The sequence below is a fragment of the Martes martes genome, assembly GCF_963455335.1.
Source record: "Martes martes genome assembly, chromosome: 9".
In the NCBI taxonomy this organism is placed as follows: Eukaryota; Metazoa; Chordata; class Mammalia; order Carnivora; family Mustelidae; genus Martes; species Martes martes.
The window spans coordinates 76,506,382-76,531,158 of record NC_137896.1 but is presented as its reverse complement, the minus strand read 5'-3'; the positions used below and the strand labels follow the sequence as shown (position 1 = coordinate 76,531,158).

Sequence of the window (24,777 nt, the reverse complement as noted above, 5' to 3'; positions counted from 1 at the left end):
CAAGCGGTCTTTCCACTGAGTGCTGAGCCAGCTGCAAGGCTCAATCCAGGACCTTGAAATAGTGACCTGAACTGAAACCAAGAGTTGGACACTGATCCGACTCAACCACCTAGGTGCCCTGGGACTAGAGCATTTTAATGAAATTCTGAACATTGTATCCATCCCTCCATGAATGTATTGGTGTATACTTCTAACAGCTAAGTGTTTCTTTGTTTTGTTTTTAAATATGCTGTTATAACCCCAACAGACTTAGTGGTAATTTCTTACAGCTTCTTGTTTGTGTCTGTATGCAAACAAAGTCCACACATTAAATGTTGTTATGTCTCCTAAGTCTTTTAATTTCTAGCACTGCTATGTCTTTCCCGTACTCTTTTTTTTTTTTTTTTCCTTTTAGTCTGCTAGTTAAATGAACTGTGTGTCCTGTAACATTTCTTGCATTCTGGATTTGGTTTATTAAATATCCATAGTATCTTTTAACATATTTTTCTACCTTTTTTGTGACCTAGTCTCATTTGTTCTGGTAAGAATACTTTGTGCTGTGTACTTAGATTGCACGAGGAGGCACATGGTATTTGATAGTTCCTCTCTTAGTAGAGTTAGGATTGATCAGTAGATTTAGATCCATCAAGTATAAAGTTTGTTATCAGCTTATCACCTAATGATTATAGCATCCAGTGATAATCATTGCCTACATCCACTATTAGGGGTTGTAAATGGTGATTTTTAAAATTCCATCATCTACATTTGTTATCTTGTTATCTTCTGTAGAGAACTTCCTTTCATCAGTTGTTTGGTTTGAGGTATAGCTCATGCTGGAGAAATAGGTTAAGTGCTTGTTTCTTCTCCTTTTTTTTTTTTTTTTTTAAACAAAATTGATTTTTAGAGTAATGAGTTAGTGCCTAGCAACTGTCAAAGGAAAATAATGATTTTTTTTTTTTTTAGTATCCTTATGAACTCCTGAATTTTTATATATTGACTTAAATCCATTGCAGTCACTATACCTGTTGATGCTTAAATTGTATCATTTTTGGTCAGTATATGCCCCTTCATTTGGCTCCTTAGTTCTTCTAACACAGGCCAAACTATGCTTTCTGAGACCAGTTACCCCAATTTAATGTACTCATCCTTTTACAGAACTATAATTAGTTACTTCTCTAAAGAGCCATGGTTTCTTTGTAGGAAATGGTGTTTTGATGCCACAGATCTGGAAACTGTGGATTGTTACTATTACTGGTAGGCCTCTTCAGTGGACAGAGCTAGGAAAAAATGCTGTTTAGAAAGAGAATAATTCATTATGAGTTCATATTGACATTTCCAATTCAAATTTGGCATTATAACACTTTTAATTTGATTTTAATGCTTATATTTTACTCTGAAAATCTTGGTTTCTAATAGTAACATAATTATTTTTTATTTTTTACTTGTTATGTTTTACTTATGCTTTTCCTATGTCTCTATTTATATTTTACAGAATTACAGTACCAATATATTGCTACTAACAACTGAAAGCAGTTTATTTTTTATAGTTCTTTTTGAGTTTTTTATTCTTAGCAGCAGCTGCCACATACTAAGAGCTTAGTTGCTCAAGTTGTTCTCAGTCCCTTTTTTTTTTTTTTTTTAAATCCTCATAACAACCCTCTGAATGTTTGGGATCAGAATAAATAGTTTAAAGTCAATTTCTAAAGTTTGAATTTTGACTTACAAATTTGTAAACTCTAATGAGAATTATCAAAATTGATCATGAATTTCATCAAAGGCCAGATTTCATGATAAGCTTCAAAGAGGTAAGGTGAAGAAGTAAAGCATATTTTGGTTTACCTTGAGATTGCAAAAAATTTTGAGAAGTTTTTTATTGGGGTACCTGGGATGACTCAGTCAGTTAAGCATCTGCCTTGGCCTCAGGTCATGATCTCATGGTCCTGAGATAGAGCACCACATTAGCCTCCCTGCTCAGCAGTGAGCCTGCTCTCCCTCTCCCACTTCCCTTGCTTGTGCTCTCTCCCCCTCTCTCTGTCAAATAAATAAAATCTTTAAAAGAAAAAAGGTATTCTTAACATAATTTTCATAAGCTATACAAATAAAAGGACTAAGGGACCAGAGTAAAACTATATATACCATGTCCCATTAGCTCTTACTACTGGCTGACTTTATTAGGTTGTAAGAACAGCTGTTTTGGTCATTTAATTTTGAAGAAACTGTCATTAATTTAAAATAAAATATTGACATTGATCTCTAACACTAGTTTAGTACATTTGTTGTTGCATTTCTGAATAAAATGACATGTTGTATTTTAGTTTTCTAGAGACATTGACAGAATTGGTGAAACTATTGCACATTTATGAACAGTGTATCAAAAAATAAGTGTATCAAAGTGTATCAAAAATATCAGTTTATTTGTTGGGCTGTGTAGTCAGTAACAGGGTTTTCTATAATGTAATCACCCATGAAAGTACTGAGGATGATGTACAAATGAAATCCGTAATTATTGAACCTTTTCAGGAGATTTGGTAAATCTCCACAGTTTCCTAGTAATAACTAGGCATGTAGTAGGTGTTCAGTGTATATTTAATAAGTGAACAATTACCTGTATTTTATTTATTTTTTAAAGATTTATTTGTTAGAGAGCGTGCACATGCATGCAATCAGGGAGAGGGGCAGAAGGCGAAGGAGAGAGATCCCCAAGCAGTTTCTGAGCTGAGTGCAGAGCCCAATTCGAGGCTCGATCCCAGGACCCTGAGACTATGACCTGAGCCGAAATCAAGAGTCAGCTGCTTAGCTGACTGAGCTACCAGGTGCCCCACAATTACCTGTATTTTAAAAGAACTCTGATGTGGGTAGGTTTTTTAAATACCCATTTTAGGGCTTAGTAGTGTGTAGCTAAGGCCTTAAAACTAGGAAATGGTAAAGTTAGGATTTAAAACCTTTGTAAAGGCTGTGTTCTTTCTACTGGGTATCTTGCCTCTTCTTCACAAAGACTGCTTTGACTCTCTGCCTTTGCCCTTTTTCCTGTTACGGTTCTGGAATGGGAATACCTTATCTGACCCAAGGTGGAAGGTGGAGTTTACGAATGTCATAAACTTAAGATTAAGATACAGTTTTTATTATCCACATTTACCATCCGCATATGTGGATAGCAATATTTAATATTTCTGGATGTAAAAAAAATTTCAAAAGAATTGCTGAAGCTGTTTTATATGTAAGTATAGGAACTATACTGACTTGTTTTTTTAACAGGATAATCTTAATAGTAAAAATTTGTTTCTGTGGACTATCAGGCAATTTACAGATAACATTAGGTATTTATTAAAAAAGCAGTATACTCCTTGTCTTCTAAGAACTTACCTTCTAATTAAATACATACTGTCATCTTGAGCTTTAAAAACCTGCTTTCACAGTTTTGTTGTTTTTAATTCTAAAGGAGATTTAGAAAGTAGTTTCAGTTAATAGTCCTGATTTTAAAATACTGTTTTTGTAAAATATATTCTTTCTAGAATTATCTCAATTTAATGGTATCCTATCCTTGTTTAAAAACAGAATATAAGGACTAATAGAGTAAATAGATACTTAAAGGAAAAAAAATACACCTTTTATTAGGCTTGTAGTTAATAGAAACATAATTTTTATGCTTGTTCTCATCTGCCTTTATCATTTACTATATCTGACTTTTTAATTTATCTCTTTTGATAAGAACATCTGTGTTATTTGCAGATACATTTATTTTTGCTTTCCAAATAAAATCTTTGTCTGAGTTAGTACCTTTGAAGAAATTGATAATATTCAACCTCAGCAATTATAGTGATGTTTGTATTGTTTCTAAACTAAAAAAGAAAAAAAAGTAAATGTTAGTTTTTTGGGGGGCGGGGTACATAAACCATCGTGAAGATATCATAGGTGAGCCTCGCAGGGAAAGGAACTGTGATTCCACATAGATGGAAAAATACTTAACCTGGTCTGGGAGTAATATAGAATGTAAGCCAGTGAAAGAAAGTAGCAGACAAGTATTTACGGTGGTAATAAAGGGTTTGTGTTTGTAAGGGTGTGATTCATAACTGTATACAAATATATCTGTCTAAATAATGCACTTAAGAGTTCAGGCTTTTTTTAAAGGTACATTTTCTTTATATCAAAGTCCTATCTATAGGAATAGAAGAATAGTGAAGCCTTGAGGGTATTTTTAAAGTTTTGTCATACCTGATAGGCATAATAGTCTAGAAAAATACTAAAATCTGAAGTTTTTAAATGGTATAATAATTGACATTTTCACATAATAATCTTCAGTGCAGTCCTTTAGCTTTTTCCTGTCTTTATATGAGAAGGGGAATGATTCAGCTGGAATTTCTGTAAAAATAGTGGACACTTTAGTGAGGCACAAAGGAGATTATGAAGTTGTTTTGTAATCAGATAGTAACAATTCGGTGTCTAGCAATACACAGCTGATTCAGGTTTTTTTCTTTTAAACAGGAAGTTGCTTTAAAGAATAAACAAGAGTTGTATGCACCACCTCCGCCTCCCCAGTTCTACTCCAGCCTTATTGAAGAGATAGGAACTCTTGGTTGGGATAAGTATGTCTATTTTAAAATGTTCCAGAAAAGTCTTCTTCTTCTTTTTTCTTATTTAAATTTATTTGCAGTTTTAGCAATTTATTTTGTACCTGTTTTTAGTCAAAGTGTTTCATTATAATTAGAACTTATTTAATTATAATTGATAACTGATCTTTATTGTGGGTATGAATTAAAGGGATAGCATCATTAACAAACTGATCTGCAAAGTAAAATGTGAAAATGTTGAAAAAAATAACATTTTTATATAGGAAGTAAGATGTTACCATATTTTTACTGAGCATAAACATGTTATTTTATTTTTATTGAGGTGTAATTGACAAACACGATTATAGTATTTTCAGCATGTACAATATGATTTGATTTACATGTACATTTGGAAGGATTCACATAAACTCACATATTCACATATTCATCACCTCACATATTTGTGTTTTTTGGGTCATTGTTCTGACTGTTACAGAATGGAGACTTTTAGGAATTTCTGATTGCCATTTTCACTGACGTCTTGTTATATGTTTTCTGTTTGTCTCCTGTATTTTGTGTTTTTTCGCTTTATTTACTTTCATCGGCCTTTATTTGAATTAATCAAGAATTGTTATACATTCTTTTATTATTTTTTTTAGAACTGCCTTGGAGATTTCAGCATACATATAACAAAATATACATTTTTACTTTTACCAATTTTATTATGGGAGGATCTGAAATGCAATATATTTTTTTACCTGTCTACCTGTTGTGTTATTGTTATCATGCATTTTAATACTATATTTAAAATTGGCAAACTGCTTTTAAAGTCAGTATTTATGTATATGCATTTATATATAAATTTATTTTTATATATATAATTATATGTGTAACTATATTATTATACATTATGTATGTATAATTTGTATGTAATTTGTGTATTTCTCCCAGTTTTTTTATGTTTTATTTTAATTTTTTTTTAAAGATTTTTATTTATTCATTTGAGAGCAAGAGAGACAGAGAGCACAAGCAGGGGGAGAAGGAGAGGGAGAAGCAGACTCCTTGCTAAGCTGGGAGCCCGTTGTGACATGGGGCTTGTTTTCAGGACCTGGAGATGATCTGAACCAAAGGCAGATGCTTAACCATCTGAGCCACCTAGGTGCTCCGTATTTTTATGTTATTTTTTTTAAAGGTTTTATTTATTTATTTGAGAGAGAGAGGGAGGGAGTCCATAAGTGGGGGAGGGGCAGAGGGAGTAGAAGAAGACTCCCCACTGAGCAGAACATGATGTGGGGCTCCTGATCCCAGGACCATGGAATCATGACCCAAGCTGAAGGCAGATTCTTTATTGACTGAGCCACCCAGGTGCCCCTCTCCCAGTGTTCTTTCTTCCTTCCTGCATTTCTATTTCTCTGTCTGGAATCTTTTTTCTTCCTCACAACAGAATTCTTTCAATATTTTTTTGAGATATAATTGACATATTTCAGGTACAACGTAGTGATTTGGTATATGTATATATAATGAAATCACAACAATAAGGCTAGCTAACCTCCATCATTACACATACTTAAACAGTTTTTCTTGTGGTGAGAGCTTTCAAGATTTACTCTTTCAGCAACTTCTAAATATATATTACAGTATTATTAATTACAGTTGCTATGCTGTACATTACATAGTAGAAGTTTGTACCATTGACTAACTTCACTCATTTCATCTCTGCCTCTGGCAGCCATCAGTACATTCTCTGTATCTATGAGTTCATTTGTTTTTTCCTTAGATTCAATATATAAGTGACATCATATTGTGTTTGTCTTTCTCTGACTTGTTTTACTTAGTGTAATGCTCTTAGGGTCTATCCATATTGTTGTAATAGCAGAATGTCCTTTTTTATGGCTGAATAGTAAGTATTTCATTGTATATTTGGTGAATACATGTGTGCACGCACACACACACACACACACACACACACGCTAAAATTTCTTTCTCCATTCATCTGTTAGTGGATACTTAGGTTGTTTCCATGTCTTGGCTATGGTAAATATTGCGGCAGTGAACTTGGGGTTGCAGATACCTCTTCAACATTGCAATTTTGTTTTCTTTGGGTATATACCCAGAAGTGAAATTGCTGGATCATATGGCAGTTCCATTTTTAATTGTAGAGTGTATGCATTTTTATAATTGCTGTATCTTCCTGTGGATTTTTCCTTTTACCATTAAATGTTTCCTTCCATCTCTGGTAATATTTCTTTCTTTAATGTCCACTTTGTTAGATTAGTATAACTACACTAGATTTCAGTGTTTTTTAGAATTCTCTGCCTTTTCCCGTATTATCTTTCATAATTATTTAAAAATATTTTTCTACTAACTTCCATAATCTAGATCCACTGGAGTCTGTTTTTAATTTTTTTTCTTGTGGTTTTCAGTCATATAGTTAGTCCTGGATCTTGGCATTCATAGTACTCCCCCCCCACCCCCCAAATTGTCTGTCTTTCTCCCTTTCTCTCCTTTCCTCTCCCTTTACCTTGCTTCCTCCCTCTTCCTCTCCCCTAGCCTCTTGCAGCCACAGATCTTTTTACTATCTCCACAGTTTTGGATTTTCCAGAATGTCATATAGTTGGATATTATGTAGCCTTTTCAGATTGGCTTCTTTTACTTAGTAATATGTATTTAAATTTCTTCTTAATCTTTTCATGGCTTAGTAATTCATTTGTTTTTAGTACTGAATATAGTTCCATTGTCTGTACAAGTTTATTTGTTCACTTGCTGAAGGGCATCTTGGTTAGCTTCTAAGTTTTGGCAGTTATGAATAAAGCTGCTGTAAACATCTGTGTGCAGGTGTGTGTGTGTGTGTTTATCCACATTGGTAAATACCAGGGCCTACTGCTTTTTTTCCCTTTTAAGTTTTTATTTAAATTACAGTTTTGTAAGGGGCGCCTGGTGGTGCAGTTAGTTAAGGGTCTGACTCCTGGTTTCAGCTCAGCCTGTGATCTCAGGGTCATGATATTGAGCCCTTCGTTGAGGTCCACACTCCTGTCTCTCCCTCTTCCTCCCCCTTCCCCCACTGCCCCGCCAACACATACGCGTGCTCGCTCGCTCTCTTTCAAATAAATCTTTAAAAAAATAAATTCCAGTTAGTTAGCATACAGTGTAATATTGGTTTCAGGTATACAATACAGTGATTCAGCACTGTGTGTGCTCATCACAGCAAGTACACTCCTTATACCATTACCTATTTAACCCATCGCCCTTGCCCTGCCCCTACAGTAACCATCAGTTCTTTATAGTTAAGAGTCTGTTTTTTGGTTTGTCCATCTTTTTTCACTTCCTTTGCTTGTTTTTTTGTTTCTTAAATTCCACATATGAGTGAAATCGTATTGTATTTGTCTTTCTGACTCTCTTATTTCACTTAGGACAATACTTTCTAGCTCCATCTGGGTCATTGCGAATGGCAAGATTTCATTGTTTTTTTTTTTATGGCTGAATAATGTTGCATTGTGTATGTGTGCGTATATATATGTATGTGTGTATATATATGTGTGTGTATATATATATATGTATGTGTGTGTATATATATATATATGTATATATATGCCACGTCTTCCTCATAGATTCATCAGTCGATGGACACTTGGGCTGTTTCCATAATTTGGCTCTTGTGGCTACTGCTGCGATAAACATTGGAGTGTGTATATCCCTTTGGATTAGTAGTTTTGTATTTTGGCCAGAGACAGTAGTGCAGTTGCTGGATCATAGGGTAACTCTATTTTTAACCTTTCGAGGAACCTCCATACTGTTCACCAGTGTGGCTGCACCAGCTTGCGTTCCACCAACAGTGCAGGAGGGTTCCCCTATTTGTTTCCTGTGTTGCTGATTTTAGCCTTTCCGACAGGTGTGAGGTGGTATCTCATTGTAGTTTCGATTTGTAGTTCCCTGAAGACAGGTGATGCTGAGCATCTTTTCATGTGGGCCTACTACTTTCTAATAGTAAGAAGTAAGGGGTTTTTCTTTATTTTCACAATTGAATCAGTGGCAGATTGAGTACTCTATAACAACAAAAATGTAAAACCTGAACTCTCATGGTCTGTGCTTAACAAGATGACTATGACTACTCTTTCTTTAAAAAAGAAAAACCCAAACAAAACAAAAACCCTGAAAAACTGGCAAAAGGAGAGAAATGCGGAAACTGACTTAATTTCCAGATATTTTAGTTAATACCCCTTTTCTCACTTTCTCTTGCTGGCTGTTCTTCAGTATTTGCCCTTGTTCATTAAGGCTGCAGTGCTGTGCCTAATGATCTTTTGTTGAGTGTTAGAAATTGTATATAAAAAAGTTCAGAGGTTTTAAATGATACTTTCTTTTAAAAGGGTTTACTTTTTCCTTTGATAAGAAATAGAGTAGGGGTAGGTTGCTACAATCCTGGTTGAGTTTGGGCTATAGCTTTTTTAAGACTCAATGTACTTCTTTTTTTTTTTTTTTTTAATTAAATTTTTTATTTATTTTCAGCGTAACAGTATTCATTGTTTTTTCACCACACCCAGTGCTCCATGCAATCTGTGCCCTCCCTAATACCCACCACCTGGTTCCCCCACCCTCCCACCCCGCCCCTTCAAAACCCTCAGGTTGTTTTTCAGAGTCCATAGTCTCTCATGGTTCACCTCCCCTTCCAATTTCCCTCAACTCCCTTCTCCTCTCCATCTACCCTTGTCCTCTATATTATTTGTTATGCTCCACCAATAAGTGAAACCATATGATACTTGACTTTCTCTGTTTGACTTATTTCACTCAGCATAATCTCTTCCAGTCCTGTCCATGTTGCTACAAAAGTTGGGTATTCGTCCTTTCTGATGGAGGCATAATACTCCATAGTGTATATGGACCACATCTTCCTTATCCATTCATCCGTTGAAGGGCATCTTGGTTCTTTCCACAGTTTGGCGACCGTGGCCATTGCTGCTATAAACATCGGGGTACAGATGGCCCTTCTTTTCACTACATCTGTATCTTTGGGGTAAATACCCAGCAGTGCAATTGCAGGGTCATAGGGAAGATCTATTTTGAATTTCCTGAGGAATCTCCACACTGTTCTCCAAAGTGGCTGCACCAGTTTGCATTCCCACCAACAGTGTAAGAGGGTTCCCCTTTCTCCACATCCTCTCCAACACAGATAAAAGGTTGATATCCAGGATCTATAAAGAACTCCTCAAACTCAACACACACAAAACAGATAATCATATTAAAAAATGGGCAGAAGATATGAACAGACACTTCTCCAATGAAGACATATAAATGGCTACCAGACACATGAAAAAATGTTCATCATCACTAGCCATCAGGGAGATTCAAATCAAAACCACATTGAGATACCACCTTACACCAGTTAGAATGGCCAAAATTAGCAAGACTCAATGTACTTCTTACTGCTCCTCTCCCTTTCCTAAGTCGTAACCCTCTAGAACGTTTAGGCAAGAGCTGGGTGTGTTCATTGGTATTTCTCCCTTGGTAGATCCTAAACTCTTGTGTGTGTCTCTTCACGGGTCCAGTTTACCTTTCAGTTGGAGTCGGGGTCCATTTTTGACAATGTTTCATCCGCCTCTTGTTTGCTTTACTTTTAGGGGTAACCCTCCCAGGGTTGCCACTGAAGGCTTGGGGATATTCATTGGGGCTTTTCCTCGTGTAGGTTCTAAATTTTAATTAGTTTCTCCTCAGTGTTATGGGATTTCTAAATATTCCCTCCCCCCTTGGTTTTCACTCGCTTTCTGCTTAGTTTTTTCTTCTTCTTTTTTTAAAATCCTCATCACTTGCAGTTCAAGGATTTATCAAAAGTTTTGATGGAAGAGTGCCGAAAGTTTAGGGCAAGTTCCCTGGCCCTACCTTTCCACCAGATTCTGGATCTTTAAAAGTTTGTTATTTTTATCTTAAACCTCAAGAGAGTTCCAGAAATGCTGCAGTGTGGGTTTTTTTGGTTTGTTTGTTTGGTTTGGTTTGCTTCTTAATAGCAGCTTTCTGTTTGTGTCCTTTGCCCAAATTCTTCTTCTCTTGCCCTGTGTGCAGAATTGGTAAATAAGCTGAGGGAAAAATGGCTGCAGTGTTGGCTTACCTCTCCTCTCTTCCCCTTTTTCAGGACCTTGGTTCTTTAGGTCTTGGTTGCCTTAGCAATTCTATGATGCCTCCAACCTTTTTTTTTTTTTCCCTCTTGCATCAGGCTACTCTGATGGTTCTCAGTGGAAGTGTAGGCCTGTAGTAGGATGCTCCATTTTAGCCAGATATTATTGTTACATATAACTTCAAATGTACTGTTGTGGTGATATCGAGGACTGGTTAATGCTGTTTATGTGATTAGGCATTATTTGGTAAGGTGCCATTCCTGAATAGGATTTGGGAAAAATGGAACTTTTTTTTTTTTGAAAGATGGAACTTTTAAATAAAATTTAGCATAACCAGGAGAGGGGAGACAGAAGACAAGTAATGAATTGAGATGAACTAATAGCAGTTTGGCTGGAAGTATGAACATTTGTCTTGAGGCATTGACATCATGGACCTGGTCATTCTTTGGATTTAAGGTGTTATAGAAAAATCAGGTTGACTTACTTTCAGATGCTTAAACGTTAAGATCTTAGTGTTTAGAGGATACTTAGGAATGTAGGAAGGATTTGGGAAGAGGAAACCCTTTTCTAAGTTGTTGTGACATGTTTGGAAGAACGCTAGTAATGAAGTAGTTGAAGCACTGAGAATGCGAATATGAGATTTGTGAATCATTCATCCCACCTAACTATTGAATGCCTATAATGTAAGACAGTGGATAACCGTAGGCAAGACTTTATTAAAGATTCCTCAAGGAACTTATGTCTAGTGGGAGAGTCAGAATTTAAGTAGATGATCACAGTAGTATTTAATTCTAACTGTGATAAGTACTACAGAATATAATTATAGGGATTCTTGAGAGCCATTAGCAAGAAAGGTATAAGAGAAATAGTGCAAGTCTTAAAATATCTTATGGAATAAGTGTTTTTTAGGGACAAAAAGAAAGTATTGAGTTTTGCTTTGCATTATACCTATTGTTCTGATGTAGGAGAAAAAGGAACAGATGTCTAGCTTGGATAATAGATGAAGCCAAAAGGAAGGTTATGAATGCCTCTATCATAGCACTGATCACAATATGAATGCTTGTCTCTTCCTTAGTCTAAAATTATTTTATACAGGGACTTCCATTTTTGAATTTTCTGTCCTGTGCCACTGACTGCTATAGCCACTTTATATAATGCCTAGTTAATTCTCTGAATAAATTTCAAGATACATATTTTTATGTTCAGCTTTATATATAAAATGTGTATGTAGCCAAGACTGGCTGCATAACAGTCCTTAGGCATTCTGTGTGAATGGTGCTGCCTTGAATTGTGCTATGGAGTAGCTCTGATACGGAGCCTTCACTAAAGTGCCCTCATATACTTCGAGATCGGTTTTATTAGTCTCACCCTCAGTATGTGCCTGTCTCATCATGGATAAAATTGGCCACATGCAAAATTAACCCATCCTGAGAGATAGTTATGAAATCTGTTGTTTAGATTTGTGAGAGATCAAAGTTTAATTATAGTGACTAGTGTGCATGATTGAATTAGAATATAGCTGCTGTTACCGAATCACTTGTTTCATAGTCTTTACAGATGAAGAATGTGTTAGCAAAAGAGAAATTGCTTACGTGGATTGTCAGAAGCCAGATAGTAAGATTTTGTCGGTATTTATTCAGTGCTTGCTGGAGTAAGAAAATCTATCAATTTTATTTTTGTGATTTAATTCTTGAATCAGGTCTGGCAATGTTGGCATAGGGTTTCAGACCATCATTGCTAACACTGAGACTTGAATTGTGCTATCCACATACTAGAATTGCTACCTTTGGAGACCTTGCCTGGATAGTTGGCCAGCTTCTTAATTTAAAATATCTCTTAAAATGACACAGACAATAATTTGTATGACAAATTGATTTGAATGGATTGTCAGAATCTTAATGATTTGTAGACCATGTCAGTATGTCTATATTTTTCTTACACTCTAATATTCTAGTAGATTTGTTAGTATAATGGTAAAATTTGATAAAGAAAAATATATATTTTTTAAGGTAATGAAGACTTTGCTGTGTTTTTAAATTACATAACTGACATATCTAATCAATTCTATATGATGAGGCTTTATAAAAAATTAGGAAAAAATAGAAATATTTAGAATATGATTGAAATCTTTTTTTTCTTTTATTCACATACATTTTTTTAATGGAAATGGCATTGAGAATTAGTAACTGACCTTAAGTTTGATTGCTATTGTTGTAATTTCTGTACGTGTTTTCAACTTGTATAAAAACACTAAAAACAGCTAGTTGTCTGAAGGGTAAAAAGATGATGGTAAGTCAGTGATTTTGGGTGTTACACAGTTCACAAAGGTAAGTGATGCAAAAAGCTGTCTTGATAGGTTTCTGTTCACTTCTGCTTGTGTTCTTTTGCAGAAGGGCTCATTAAAAGAATAAGAATTAGAGTCCTTGGGGTTTAACAGGATTTTCTGTTCAGAAACATTAGGATGTTAAGGATATCAAGAATGTCCTGGCGTTGAAAGCACTAAATACTTTTTGTTATAAGTAGGTTGATCTACATTCCACTTTACCTAGGATAATCCTAGTTTATGCCTTTTATCCTGGCCTCTTGCAGTCTCAGAAGTGTCTTTTTGGAAGAAATATGTAGTCATCTTAGTTAGAAGATACTTAATGTTTGTTTTAGTAATCACATGGCCCTAGGTAATTCAGAGATTAAATAGATCTAACAGGGCAAGTGTGATCTGATGGTTTTATTTTTTTAAGGCAGCATATATATCAGTTAGAGTGAGTAGAATTCAACTATTTGGCCTTTTAAATTTGTCTAGGGAAAGAGCTGAGTTTTATTAAATTTGTTGTGCTGTTGAAAGATTGTAAATATATATTAAGTTGAATTTTTAATTAAGTATCTTATTTTGATAATGAACTTACTAATCCATTGATATTTTCTGTAACTCCCGGTGCATTTCAAAGAACTGTATACCGTATTGGGAGAAATGGAGATACTTGTTAGGAGGAAATTAATTCCAGTAACTAAACAAGAGCTTTAATTCTGGCTTATCAGCTATGTGACATTGGGCAAGTAATGTAACCTCTCTGAGCCATGTTTTATTTTTCAAATGAAACTAATAATACTTAATAATAAGGGTTAAAAAGAAACATGTGTTATTTGATTCAAAGAATTCCTTGTATAAAATAGGTATAAAGTTGAGCTACTAGTTCGTCTAAAAATGTCAGACTATATGTGAATTTTATAGCTCTTAATTAGTGTTATGATTTAATTATAACCAGTAATGATAATTTTCATTGCATATTGCATAAGAACATAGATGTTAATAAGTATGATTTTCATCCTAAATTATCTTTATCATAGAGTGCTTTTCCTCATATATATTCAAATCACTGAAAAAGTGGAGACTATCTAATAATGAAAAAATTGTTTTTCTAAATTGGTAATATGTTTATAGTATGTAACTTAAACAGTTTGCATTCAGTTGTTTAAAACTTGCATATGAAATCAATAAATATGAACCAGTCCAATAGTAACTTCTCCATGGTCATGTAGTGCACAGAGCATTGATACAATGTATAGAAGTTTAAAACTTTCATATTCCTTAGAAAAAAGTTGATTTGATTGGGAAGAAAATACTTGAAAAGGAACAGTGTGACAGTTTTGAGAAAGGTGAAGTCCTTTTGAAGATTTATTTGAGAGAGTTCACGTGCTTGTGCATGCATATGCAAGTGGGGAGTGGAGCAGAGAGAGAGGGCGGAGAGAATCTCAAGCAGACTCCGAGACCTTGGTGGGGCCCGATTTCAAGACTCCTGAGATCATGACCTGAACTGAAACCAAGAGTTGGACACTAAACCAACTGAGCCACCTGGGCACCCTTTGGAAGATGAAGTCCTTTTGGGCTGCAGATGATTTAGGAAGGTTCTTCCTAAAGGAGGTGTGTATTGGGATAAGCTTGGAAGGAATGTAGAGAGCCTTAGAAGGCAGTGGTGGAAGTAAGTTTGTAGTGATAGAAATGTGCAGTTCATCTTTGGACTTTGTAGTAGATCAGTTGCTCATAGAAGATGATAGGGCCAGACTGAAAGGTCTTTCCTACTAGACTAAGGATTCTGTATATGCAGGTGATGGGGACTCACTGACTATTTTTGAGCAAGGGGTTGATAGGATTTTAAAAGTATCTAGGAAGATTGGGGCACCTGGGTGGCTCAGTTGGTTAAGTACCCGACTCTTGGTTTTGGCTCGGTTGTGATCTCAGGGTCTTGAGCTCAAGCCCCAGATTGGGTTCCCCGCTTAGCAGGGAGTCTGGAACTATCCCTTTCCCTCTGCCCCTCCTACTCATGTTCTCTCTCTCTCTCTAAAATAAATAAATCTTCAAAAAAAAAAAAAGTACTTAGGAAGATTAATTTAGTCATGAAAGGCAGAATAGATTGATGTACAGAAGATACAAGAAGTAAAGACACCAATTAGGGAGATTGTTTTTTGAAGTAGTTAATGCTTAAACCTGAGGGTAGTAATGAAGATGAAATTGATGCTTTATTAAAACATGAAGATCTTTAGTCTGCCTTTTGATGTTATTGCTACATATATGCCTCTAGGTATTTAAAGAAAAACTATGTAACCTAAGCTCTTAGTCAAAGTGAATACTGTATTTCAAGAAAAACAAAGCAAATTTGTTTTGTCTGTCTATACTGATACCATTCAGCTTTTAACAGGAACAGTGGAAACCTCTATGAATCTTAAGTATTAGTATCCTTTTTCAAAGGTTTTAAAAAATTTAACTCAAGTGTAGTGCCATTTTATTGTAAGCAGTAACTTATAAAGAAATGCAGCAAGTGATAAATACAAAGTGCCAAAAATATATATTCTTTAAATTTTATATTTGTTTTTCTATTTCCTTAGTCAATTTTAGAATATGCCTATTTAATAAGACCAAAACTTCTAAATACAAATTTTAAATGTGATTTCATAAGTTTTCAAAAATTGAGCTTTTCACTGATTTTCCTAAATTTATTACTTACATGAACTTATATTTTATTTAAATGAATGAAACTATTTACTCCATATTGTCTAAATTGAGAGACCCAACTTTATAATAAAGCAGAGCATTTGAAATAGACTTTTTTCAGAAAAATTGATTTTGATATTACTTTGTAAGATTTTATCACTTTTCCCCCTTCCCTTAATAATCTCTTCCATAGACCAAACACTAAGATATTCTCTCCTATTGTGGATAGAAATACATTGTATTAGTAAGGATACAAGCTGAGCTGCCATTAACAAAGAGAACCCTAAATTCTCAGTGTTCCAAACAAGGTTAGAATTTTATTCATCTCTCTCATTTAACAGTTTAGAGGTAGGCAGATGGTCAAGAGTGAGTTGGTAGCTCTGTTCCACAGGGTCATCTAAGAATCCATGTTTATTTTGTTTCTCAATCATCCAGCCTGGCTGCATTGTTAAGTATATAGGTCTTAGCCATGTGTGGCTATTGACATTGACATTTATATTTAAATTACATTAATAATTCAATGTCCATACCAGCTGTATTTTAAGTTCTTCATAGCCACACATGACCATGGTTACTATTTTGGACAGTGCAGAGAGAGACCACCTCCATCACTGCAGAAGGTTCTGTTGGTCAGAGCTTCTCTGAGTGTTGTGCTTGTCTGCATGGTCTTTGCTGGCTCTCATTGGCCCAAGTTTTAGTCTGTAGGTGGGGAAGATGAGAGGGGTATGGGGAGAAGGCACAGTTCTGTTATAAATGATTCAAGAGATGCACATATCCCTGCTGCTTACATTCTTTGACCAAGATTTATTGATATGCTGACACCCAAGGGCAGCTGGAAGGGTTGTTAGCTGAGTGGAATGTACCCTGCCTAAATTTGGTTTAGTTAGGGGTGCTGTGGAGGCAGGGATCCTGTTACCAAAAGGAAGGAGGTGAGAGTAGATAGCAGAGGACATTTTGCAATCTAGGTCAGGTGTACCAAAGTGTTAATAATTACAGTAAGGTTTCTTCCTGTCCCTCATACAAAGTAGACAGGGAGTCCACATGGGTAAAATGTTTAATTTTAAATGACTGTGCTGAGATGAACCCATAATTACACATTTTTTGCTGCTTTATTTGAATTAGTTCTTAAAAGTTTAACAAGATTAACATTATGATCATTTTGACTGCAAGGCCATATTTGGAGCATGACAGTGTTTATTTCTAAGGTATTATTTCTGTCTTAAATGTTGTGGGAAGATGATTTTTTTGTGTGATTGTGTAAAGACTGGAACTTTTGTTTATTTCTATCTTATAGGTGTTCAATAATGATTTCTAATATATTGATGCTGAGCAGAAATGTGAAGCATGAGAAGTACTAGGTGGTGACTTAATCATTTCTTCTCTCGTCATCCGTTCTTGCTTTCTGTGTGCATATTTATCTGACTCTTTTAGACACACTCTGAAATGTTCATGTGTACAACTTCGATATTTCTAAATAATATGGCTTTTTCAGTGTAACTTACCAGTCTTAGAAATTCTGTACTGATTACCGTAATAAAAATGGATTCAGCTTGTATACCACCTTTTCTATCCTTTCTTCACTATTATTCTTCTATTCACCTTAAAATTTCTTAAGCTTCCTTCATATTCCTTGAATTAAAGATGTTATCTCTTCCTCTCAAATTAGCAATTACAAATTTTAGTGTTCCTAATCTTCCTTCCTCATATCTTTTCCCTTCTACCTCTCAATTTTTGTCATCTCTACTTTTTAAATTGCTGTGGTCAAATATATTTACATTAATTTCTGTAGCTATAATTAAGTCTTTTAGCTTTTGTCTGTTACTGGGTTCTAAAAATTGTAATTAAGCAGTTACATTTTTAATGACCACATAAATAATTTTCACTGAAAAGCTAGTGGTAGAGCAATTGCACTTTCATCATAGCTTTATTGTTTATAACTTAGTTTAAAATTTCTTCATATCTTTTGGTTTCTTGTATTTTTTTTTATATTAATTTTGTCTTATATATGTCCTACCTTCTAGTCTATATATTCTACAGATTTTTTTGTCCACTATCTTCCTCCAGGAGTCTTCTTTCTTTCTCTTCTAATCTGTTTTGTTGGGACCCCTGAGTGGCTCAATTGTTAAGTGTCTGCCTTTGGCTCAGGTCATGATCCCAGGGTCCTGGGATTGAGCCCTCCATAGGGCTCTTTGCTCAGCAGGGAGCCTGCTTCCTCCTCTCTCTCTGCCTGCCTCTCTGCCTACTTGTGATCTCTGTCTGTCAAATAAATAAAACCTTTAAAGTCTTATGTTCTAAATTTTTGGGAGGAGAGGGATTTGAGATGTTTACAGAAAGACCTGTAGGAAAATGATTACACACATATATATATAAAGTTATTGATATTTTAATGTAAATATTTTTTTTCTAGAATAATTTTACTTTTTTTTGTTTTCTAGGACTCTAGACTTTTCATTGTTTCTGATATAAATTTCTTCTTTTGACAAAGATTGTTTTGTTTTACTTTTGATTCTACTGTTGAAGATATATATCTTCTTCAGATTCAGATCTGTTTTTCATTACAAGCGGTGTTCACAGCTGTTGCCCAGCATTTCTTGAAATTGACCCATTTTAACCATTATATCTGGCCAGTGACTAAATGGCATATAGTGATGTTAAAAGAAATGTTTCCTAGGTTAGGAGGCTAATGTTAGTTCTGAACTCTAATGGGTCTCACCATCAGTCTGGGTGATAAGTTGTGCAATACTCTGAGGCTACTTCTTATCTTTACAAGAGAATAGTATTGTAAAAATGTCAAAAAATATCCACATGCCCAGTTCGCTAGTAAATATACTGCTAAATTTGAACCTTTTTGGCAGTAGCTTATGCTACTCAAGGGACCGTATTTTTACAGAATGATATATTTCAAAGGGTATTGGTTTCTGTTGTAGAAAATTCATGCATTTAGAGCAACTTAAAGCCAAAAACAATTGTGCTGTGCTATAGGTTTAAAATTATTAGTCATTTTGAATACGTGTCCAGGTTAAATGTCAGAAGCTATATATTGCATGGAAAGAAAATTTATTGTTAGCAGATTAGACTGTACCTGTGCTTATATAACATTTTCCTTAGAGGATCAATTGAGTATATGAACTAATATCAGCCAGATTTTTGTACACTAACATTATTGATAATAAAGAAGAAGTTTATTGAAGAGAAAAACAAATAAAGGAAGCATAAAAGTCTCATACTGTATGAAACTACAGAAATGGATCAAAGAGTTTGACAGGAAGTTTAATGTGTACATAAGCAGAGGCTGACAGCAACATGCTGTGTGTGCCAAAGGTTCCAGTGATGGAAAACCGAAACATAGTGCTCACTGACCACAGCATGAGCCTTGACACACATTGTAAATAATCCAGAGATCTATGACTGCATTAAGCACCAGGCTGGTGTATTAACGGCAGTAAATCTATAGCTGCATAAAGGGCTGGCATGCAGAAATTCCTCTGATTAATTTTTGTAATGGATTCATAGGAATACAGCAAATATTTTCATTTTGAATCCTACCATCCTCCAACTTCCCCTCCCCCCACCTTTGCCCTCCCTAGTATGATCATTTTTTATTTCCTTCTGTTCACCAGACTTGTATATGTGGATACTTGTCTCAGTACCATCAAGTTAAAAGCTGAAGATGCTTCTGGTAGAAAGCATCTAATTACTCTCAAGTTGAAGGCAAAGGTATGTGCTTCATTAAACTGTTATTATGGGCAGGAGATACTCTGTGAAATGAACTCTGAATGTTTTCAATGTAGGAAGTGCTAATGGCTTCTGAAAAGGTATCTGATACTTTAAAAAATTTATTTTGGAAAGCTCAAAAAATTTACCCGCTAGGTTTCCAAAAGCCTAGACATGATTTTGTGTCGCTCTTTTACTGCAGATTTGCTCAAAATATAGACTCCATAGTGAAGAGATATTAGAAATAAGATTGGGCAGGCTCAGAGTACCTTGATGTCCTTTTTGTAACATTGTACAAAGAAAAAATTTGAAAGTTTTCACTATCCCAAGTAAAGTTTCACTGAAGTCTCTTGTCTTCAACTTTTACTATGAATTACATTTGTAGTTCTTATTTCTGAGCACCAACCCACTCTCCAAACACATCCATATGTATACCTTTTTATTCCTTGTTTTGGCTAAAATTTTAATTCTGTATTTTAAAAACTTGCAAAGGTTATGCCTCCATTTATAGACTCTTTATAGGCTAGTGATCTATAATTACTAATTCTATTGGCACAAAACATAGCTGTCTTTATGTCTTTGTTTTAGTTCTAGGTTATGAATTTTGAGAAATAAGTAGAGTAAGCAAGTTCAGCATATTAATCATTTATTTAGTAATCACTAGGGACACATTAGAATTTGAGAAAACCCGGACATTTAACTTTTTTTATTGTTCCCAGGCATCATCAATCAACTCTGGTTCAGAAGATTGTAGTATGAAAAGATCAATTGTGTTTGTCCATTTTAAAAATGTGTCTGGCATTTAAGCTTTCCATGAGAGAAAATTAATACATAAAGCTGAACTGGGTGACACAGAAAAGTTGGTATCTTAGAGTGCCTCTTTATCAGACAATTTGAGAAATGACTCATTCTCTTTTTCTCACACACAGAATATCCAGGTATAATTTTAAGATTTGTGTGTGATAAGTATTGAAAATATTAGTAGGATAGAAATTTATTTGTGAAAGAAGTTACATGGATATTTTTGTCAAAATGAATAAAAAAATATTTTTTAATTTTTAAAGGTGAGCTTTGTTTTTCCCCTTAAGATCAGGGAGAAATTTTCCTTTATTTCTCCAAAGATCACATGGGTTCTGTAATTTACTTTAGAGTTTTAATTGTTTGTACTTTGTACATTTGTAAAAATTGCTTTACTGTTGTGAAGACCAAAATGAAAAATTTTAAATGCATCCTGTCTTGACTTGTGGTGGTGGTTTTTTTAATAGCCTTATTTTTACCCCTTTACTAAGGAGATTCTCTGTCTAGAACTACATCTATAAAATTTTATTATTCCAGTTAATGACTTTAGTTGGTAGTATCAAGAGGAAGGATGTAGCCACTAGAATGGTCCATCCTTTTTGCTTTTTCTTATACCTTTTCAGGGTAGATAAGATGACATTTTATTTCTGTGAAGAATGTTTCCAAGTTTTTGCAGCATTGATAACTGTGAAGCACTATTATGGATTCCCTGGGAAGAGAGAAGAGAAAGCTTTATTTAAATTCAGAAGGAATTGAGAAAAAAATTTGTATCAAAAAAAAGAGTGGAAATGAATGATTTTTATATTGGTATGATTTATTAGAATCTTTAATTGTCCATTGAGTTCAGGTTACATAGACCAAAGTTGTATTTTAGTTGTGGTAATTTCTTTCTTCTGGAATATTTAGGTCTGGGATTGTCAGTTAAAAACAGTGATAGCTGAAGCTATATGTTAAAAGTATATAGTACAAAATCACAATTAAAACTAAATTTTAAAGGTCAAGCTGATTTTTTTTAAACCTTAATGCAGACTTACTTTTGTAAATACACAAACCTTTATTTCTTTTACTTGATATTTTTTGATTTACAGTAAAGGAACACATGTTTCATTTTTTTTTTCCCTTGAATACCTGTTCCCCCAATTCTGCCATTCCCCCTCACTGTCTCCAACCCTCAAAGAAAACAATGCCAATTTTAATTAAACAGTCCTTATTAAAAGTGAATATATAAGTCAAAAGGAAATATATAAGGGAAATAGTTGAATTTTGTCATTTTTATAGGTGTATTTCTATGCAGTATTTGAAGTATTGCTGAACTATGGGATGGACCAGGGCTTCTTCAGCTTTCGCCAAGATCCAAGAACTACTTGAAAAACACAGATGTGTTGCAGAGGCTGGGCACTCTGTCTGCTGGCCATTTTTGTAATTTGCTACAGTTTGTATGTGTTTACTTCAAGGAAGCCTTACTGCTTAGATGGTCCAATCACAGAAGAGATTGGGTTAAAATTTTCCTTAGAACATCATTCTATAGAATCTAAAGAATACTGTATATGACAAAAATAGTTACTTAATATTGTATGATAATTGTATTCTTTTATAGTTATTGATTTGATGGGTTCTTTCAGGTGAGATTTGAAAAACTGTATATTAATTAAGAATAAAAATTACTGGGACGCCTGGGTGGCTCAGTTGGTTGAGCAACTGCCTTCAGCTCAGGTCATGGTCCCAGAGTCCTGGGATCGAGTCCCACATCGGGCTCCCAGCTCCATAGGGAGTCTGCTTCTCCCTCTGACCTCCCCTCTCGTGCTCTCTCTCACTCTGTCTCTCTCTCAAAATAAATAAATAAAAATCTTTAAAAAAAAGAATTACTTATTTTTCAGTTAATATTCCTTTTTGTGGAGCTTTCATTGTCAGTTGGACTACTAAAGTAAAACTTGGCAATTAGTCTCTGGTTTTTATATACCTATACAACTTACTACTGAAAACTACCTGGATTTTGATAGTACAATATTGCATTTAGTTACCTATGTTATAGTTTTATAATACAAAAGATTCTGAAATATCTAGGATGCTACTTAATAATTGACGTTAAATCATCCAGAAGTATATCAGTTTTTTAATTAGGTTCTGTACAGTTATGTAAAGTTTATTGTATAAACAGAATTGATCTTAAACATGAATGTAATTAACATATATAATATATTTGCATTTAACTTGCAATAGATATACAGTAAAGCCACCTATATAGATCAGTCTATTACATATTTGTATGTCTGTATAATTACACATAAAAATATATTTGAATACATCTCAGAAATTGTGACTCATATATATGGGATCATGTGGAATTTATAATCTTTTTTGTTTAACTATTTGTAGGTTTTTTTAAATCAGTATATATGTACCATTCACTATATTGAGTCCTATTTGAATGTAGTAGATAATCTTCTTTTAAAATATGCTGTATGTACTAAATGACTTCCAAAGTCACAGATATTTTTCTTTGTTCATCTACTCTAAATACAGTGAACATCTTATTAACTTCATACTCTTACCTAGATTGATGATTTAAGTTGATATTTTTCATTGTCAACATGAGTAGGAGATAAAAACTCAAAATGAAGTAAATATTCCATTTTTGACCACGGAGGTCTCAAGTGTACATTATGATTTTTACAGAATCTTAACATGTTAGAAGGAAAAGAGACTTGATAACACTTTTGCTTGAGTTCCATCAATTTTACCTATCAAACAGCCGTTGAAGTTAAATGACTTATCCAAGATCACGTAAGTTAGCAGAATTGGAAACCAGAGAAATTAAGGTCTCTGCACTTACTTTGAGATAATTACATGACTTGTAAAGTGGCATACAGATTGTTTCTGTAGTGATTATAGCAGTTATGCTCAGAAGTACATCATCTGATATTTTGAATTGTAATAGAGTTCCTTCCCAAATCTCGGCTTGACCTTTTTCTTTTTTCTTTTTCTCCAAATGAGAGCATTTTATATTTTTATTATTTCCTGTATATTTGCCTTTGTGTTATCAGTTCTGCATAGCCAGATAACCATCAGTCAGAGTATAAGTTGATAAATTTCTTTTTAGCGAATTGCTTACTATAACTAAATGTTAATTCTTTTCAAAACATTGACTTCAGATGCGCTAATGTTTGCTAAATACTATAGTGATAATTTTTGGAACCCATTTGCTTATTCAGTGAAGTAGTGAGAAATAAAAGGCTGAAGAAAGTGAAAGTCTAAAACTTATTTTAAGACTTTGCTGAATGAGAGATAGGAGTTTTCCCAAATTAATTTTCTTTTGGTAAATTTTGCTTTTTAATGAAAATAAGTGAGTTTTCTTTAATTACATCTGACTTCCTAGAATCCAGAACTGGGTTTTACAGAAGTCATGTAGTACAATTCTCTAATAACAAAATTGATTTTAAAGAAAACTGCCTTTTGTCTTTCTTAACTTGGACACCTAATTTATCCTTAATGACTATCGCTTTTTGTATGAAGCTGTTGAATTAATTTTTTTATTGACCATGAAAAGGTTTTTCTTAAAACTATTTCTTTATTACTTTTATTTTTCCTTCATAACCAGAAGGCATTTCATTTGTTTTTTTTGTTTATTATGTATTTGCTAAGAGTAATTGCTTTATTGTGAAAAATACGTTTTTGTACACTTCTTGATTCTTTTAACAGATAACTGTTTTTTTAAGTAGTGCCTGAGATGGAGTTTAAATTTTAGATTGAAAGGAAATTAAATATTAACCAGTTTGATCTCTCATTTTAAAGGTAAAGAAACTGAGATCCTGTGTATTTTACCCCTCAATTTACAGTTAGTAGCTGACCTGACACTGACTTAATTCATTATTCTTTACTCAAAACCTATTGCTTTGGCACCCCAAATCACCAAACTTTGTACCTCCTGAGCATAAGGTGACTTATTAGTCAGCTCTTGACATTTTCTACAATAATAGAATCAAAATATTAACATATAATACATTTGGATTTATAAGACTTTTCCTATTCAGTTTTTCTAAAATAGTTCATGTGAAATTGCCACGACAGAAGCAAATATGACTTACTTTTATGCCTTTTCATAGTACCCAGCAGAATCACCAGATTGTTTCGTGGATTTTCCTGTTTCATTTGCTGTTTCCTGGACACCACAGGTAAGTTCTTAGATTTATTTTAAGTAGCTGAAAAGCATATTCTATTAAAACAATAGGTTATAGGTTACAGCTATAGGTTATAAATATAATATATTTTTATTTATATATATATAATAAATATAGGTTATAGGTTACATTTTAGGTTATAAAGTGATTTTTTTGTTTTTATTGTTGTAAGCATTTATTTATAAACAGAACTTTCAGAGTGCTTTCTTTCCCTGTATTTCCTAGTAGTCAATGTCCAGTTTCTCCCTCCCCTCCCACATAAACACGCCATCCAGTCTTTAGGTGTTTTATGAAGGTCTATTCACAGAAATTTAATTTTAATTTAAATCATAAAGAACTCTAAAGCAGTGAGCAGTAAGTAGAAAGTTGGGTGAATTTTTCAGATTGCTGAAACTGTTAATATTGATGGCAAGAAGAAAGAGTTATGCCTGACAATACAAATCACTTGCACTGAGTTTTTATTGTTTTAA

General features: G+C 34.0%; 1 protein-coding gene across 3 annotated transcripts in view; it reads left to right on the top strand.

Moving 5' to 3' along the window:
* FANCL (FA complementation group L) overlaps positions 1–24,777 on the top strand; it is a 91,468-nt gene that overhangs the window by 21,257 nt on the left and 45,434 nt on the right. For all 3 annotated transcript variants that reach the window (XM_080814305.1, XM_080814304.1, XM_080814306.1), the window contains 3 exons: positions 4,462–4,562; positions 19,238–19,334; positions 24,233–24,301. In XM_080814305.1, coding sequence (XP_080670431.1) covers positions 4,462–4,562; positions 19,238–19,334; positions 24,233–24,301 — 267 coding nt within the window. The remainder of the gene's footprint in view (positions 1–4,461; positions 4,563–19,237; positions 19,335–24,232; positions 24,302–24,777) is intronic.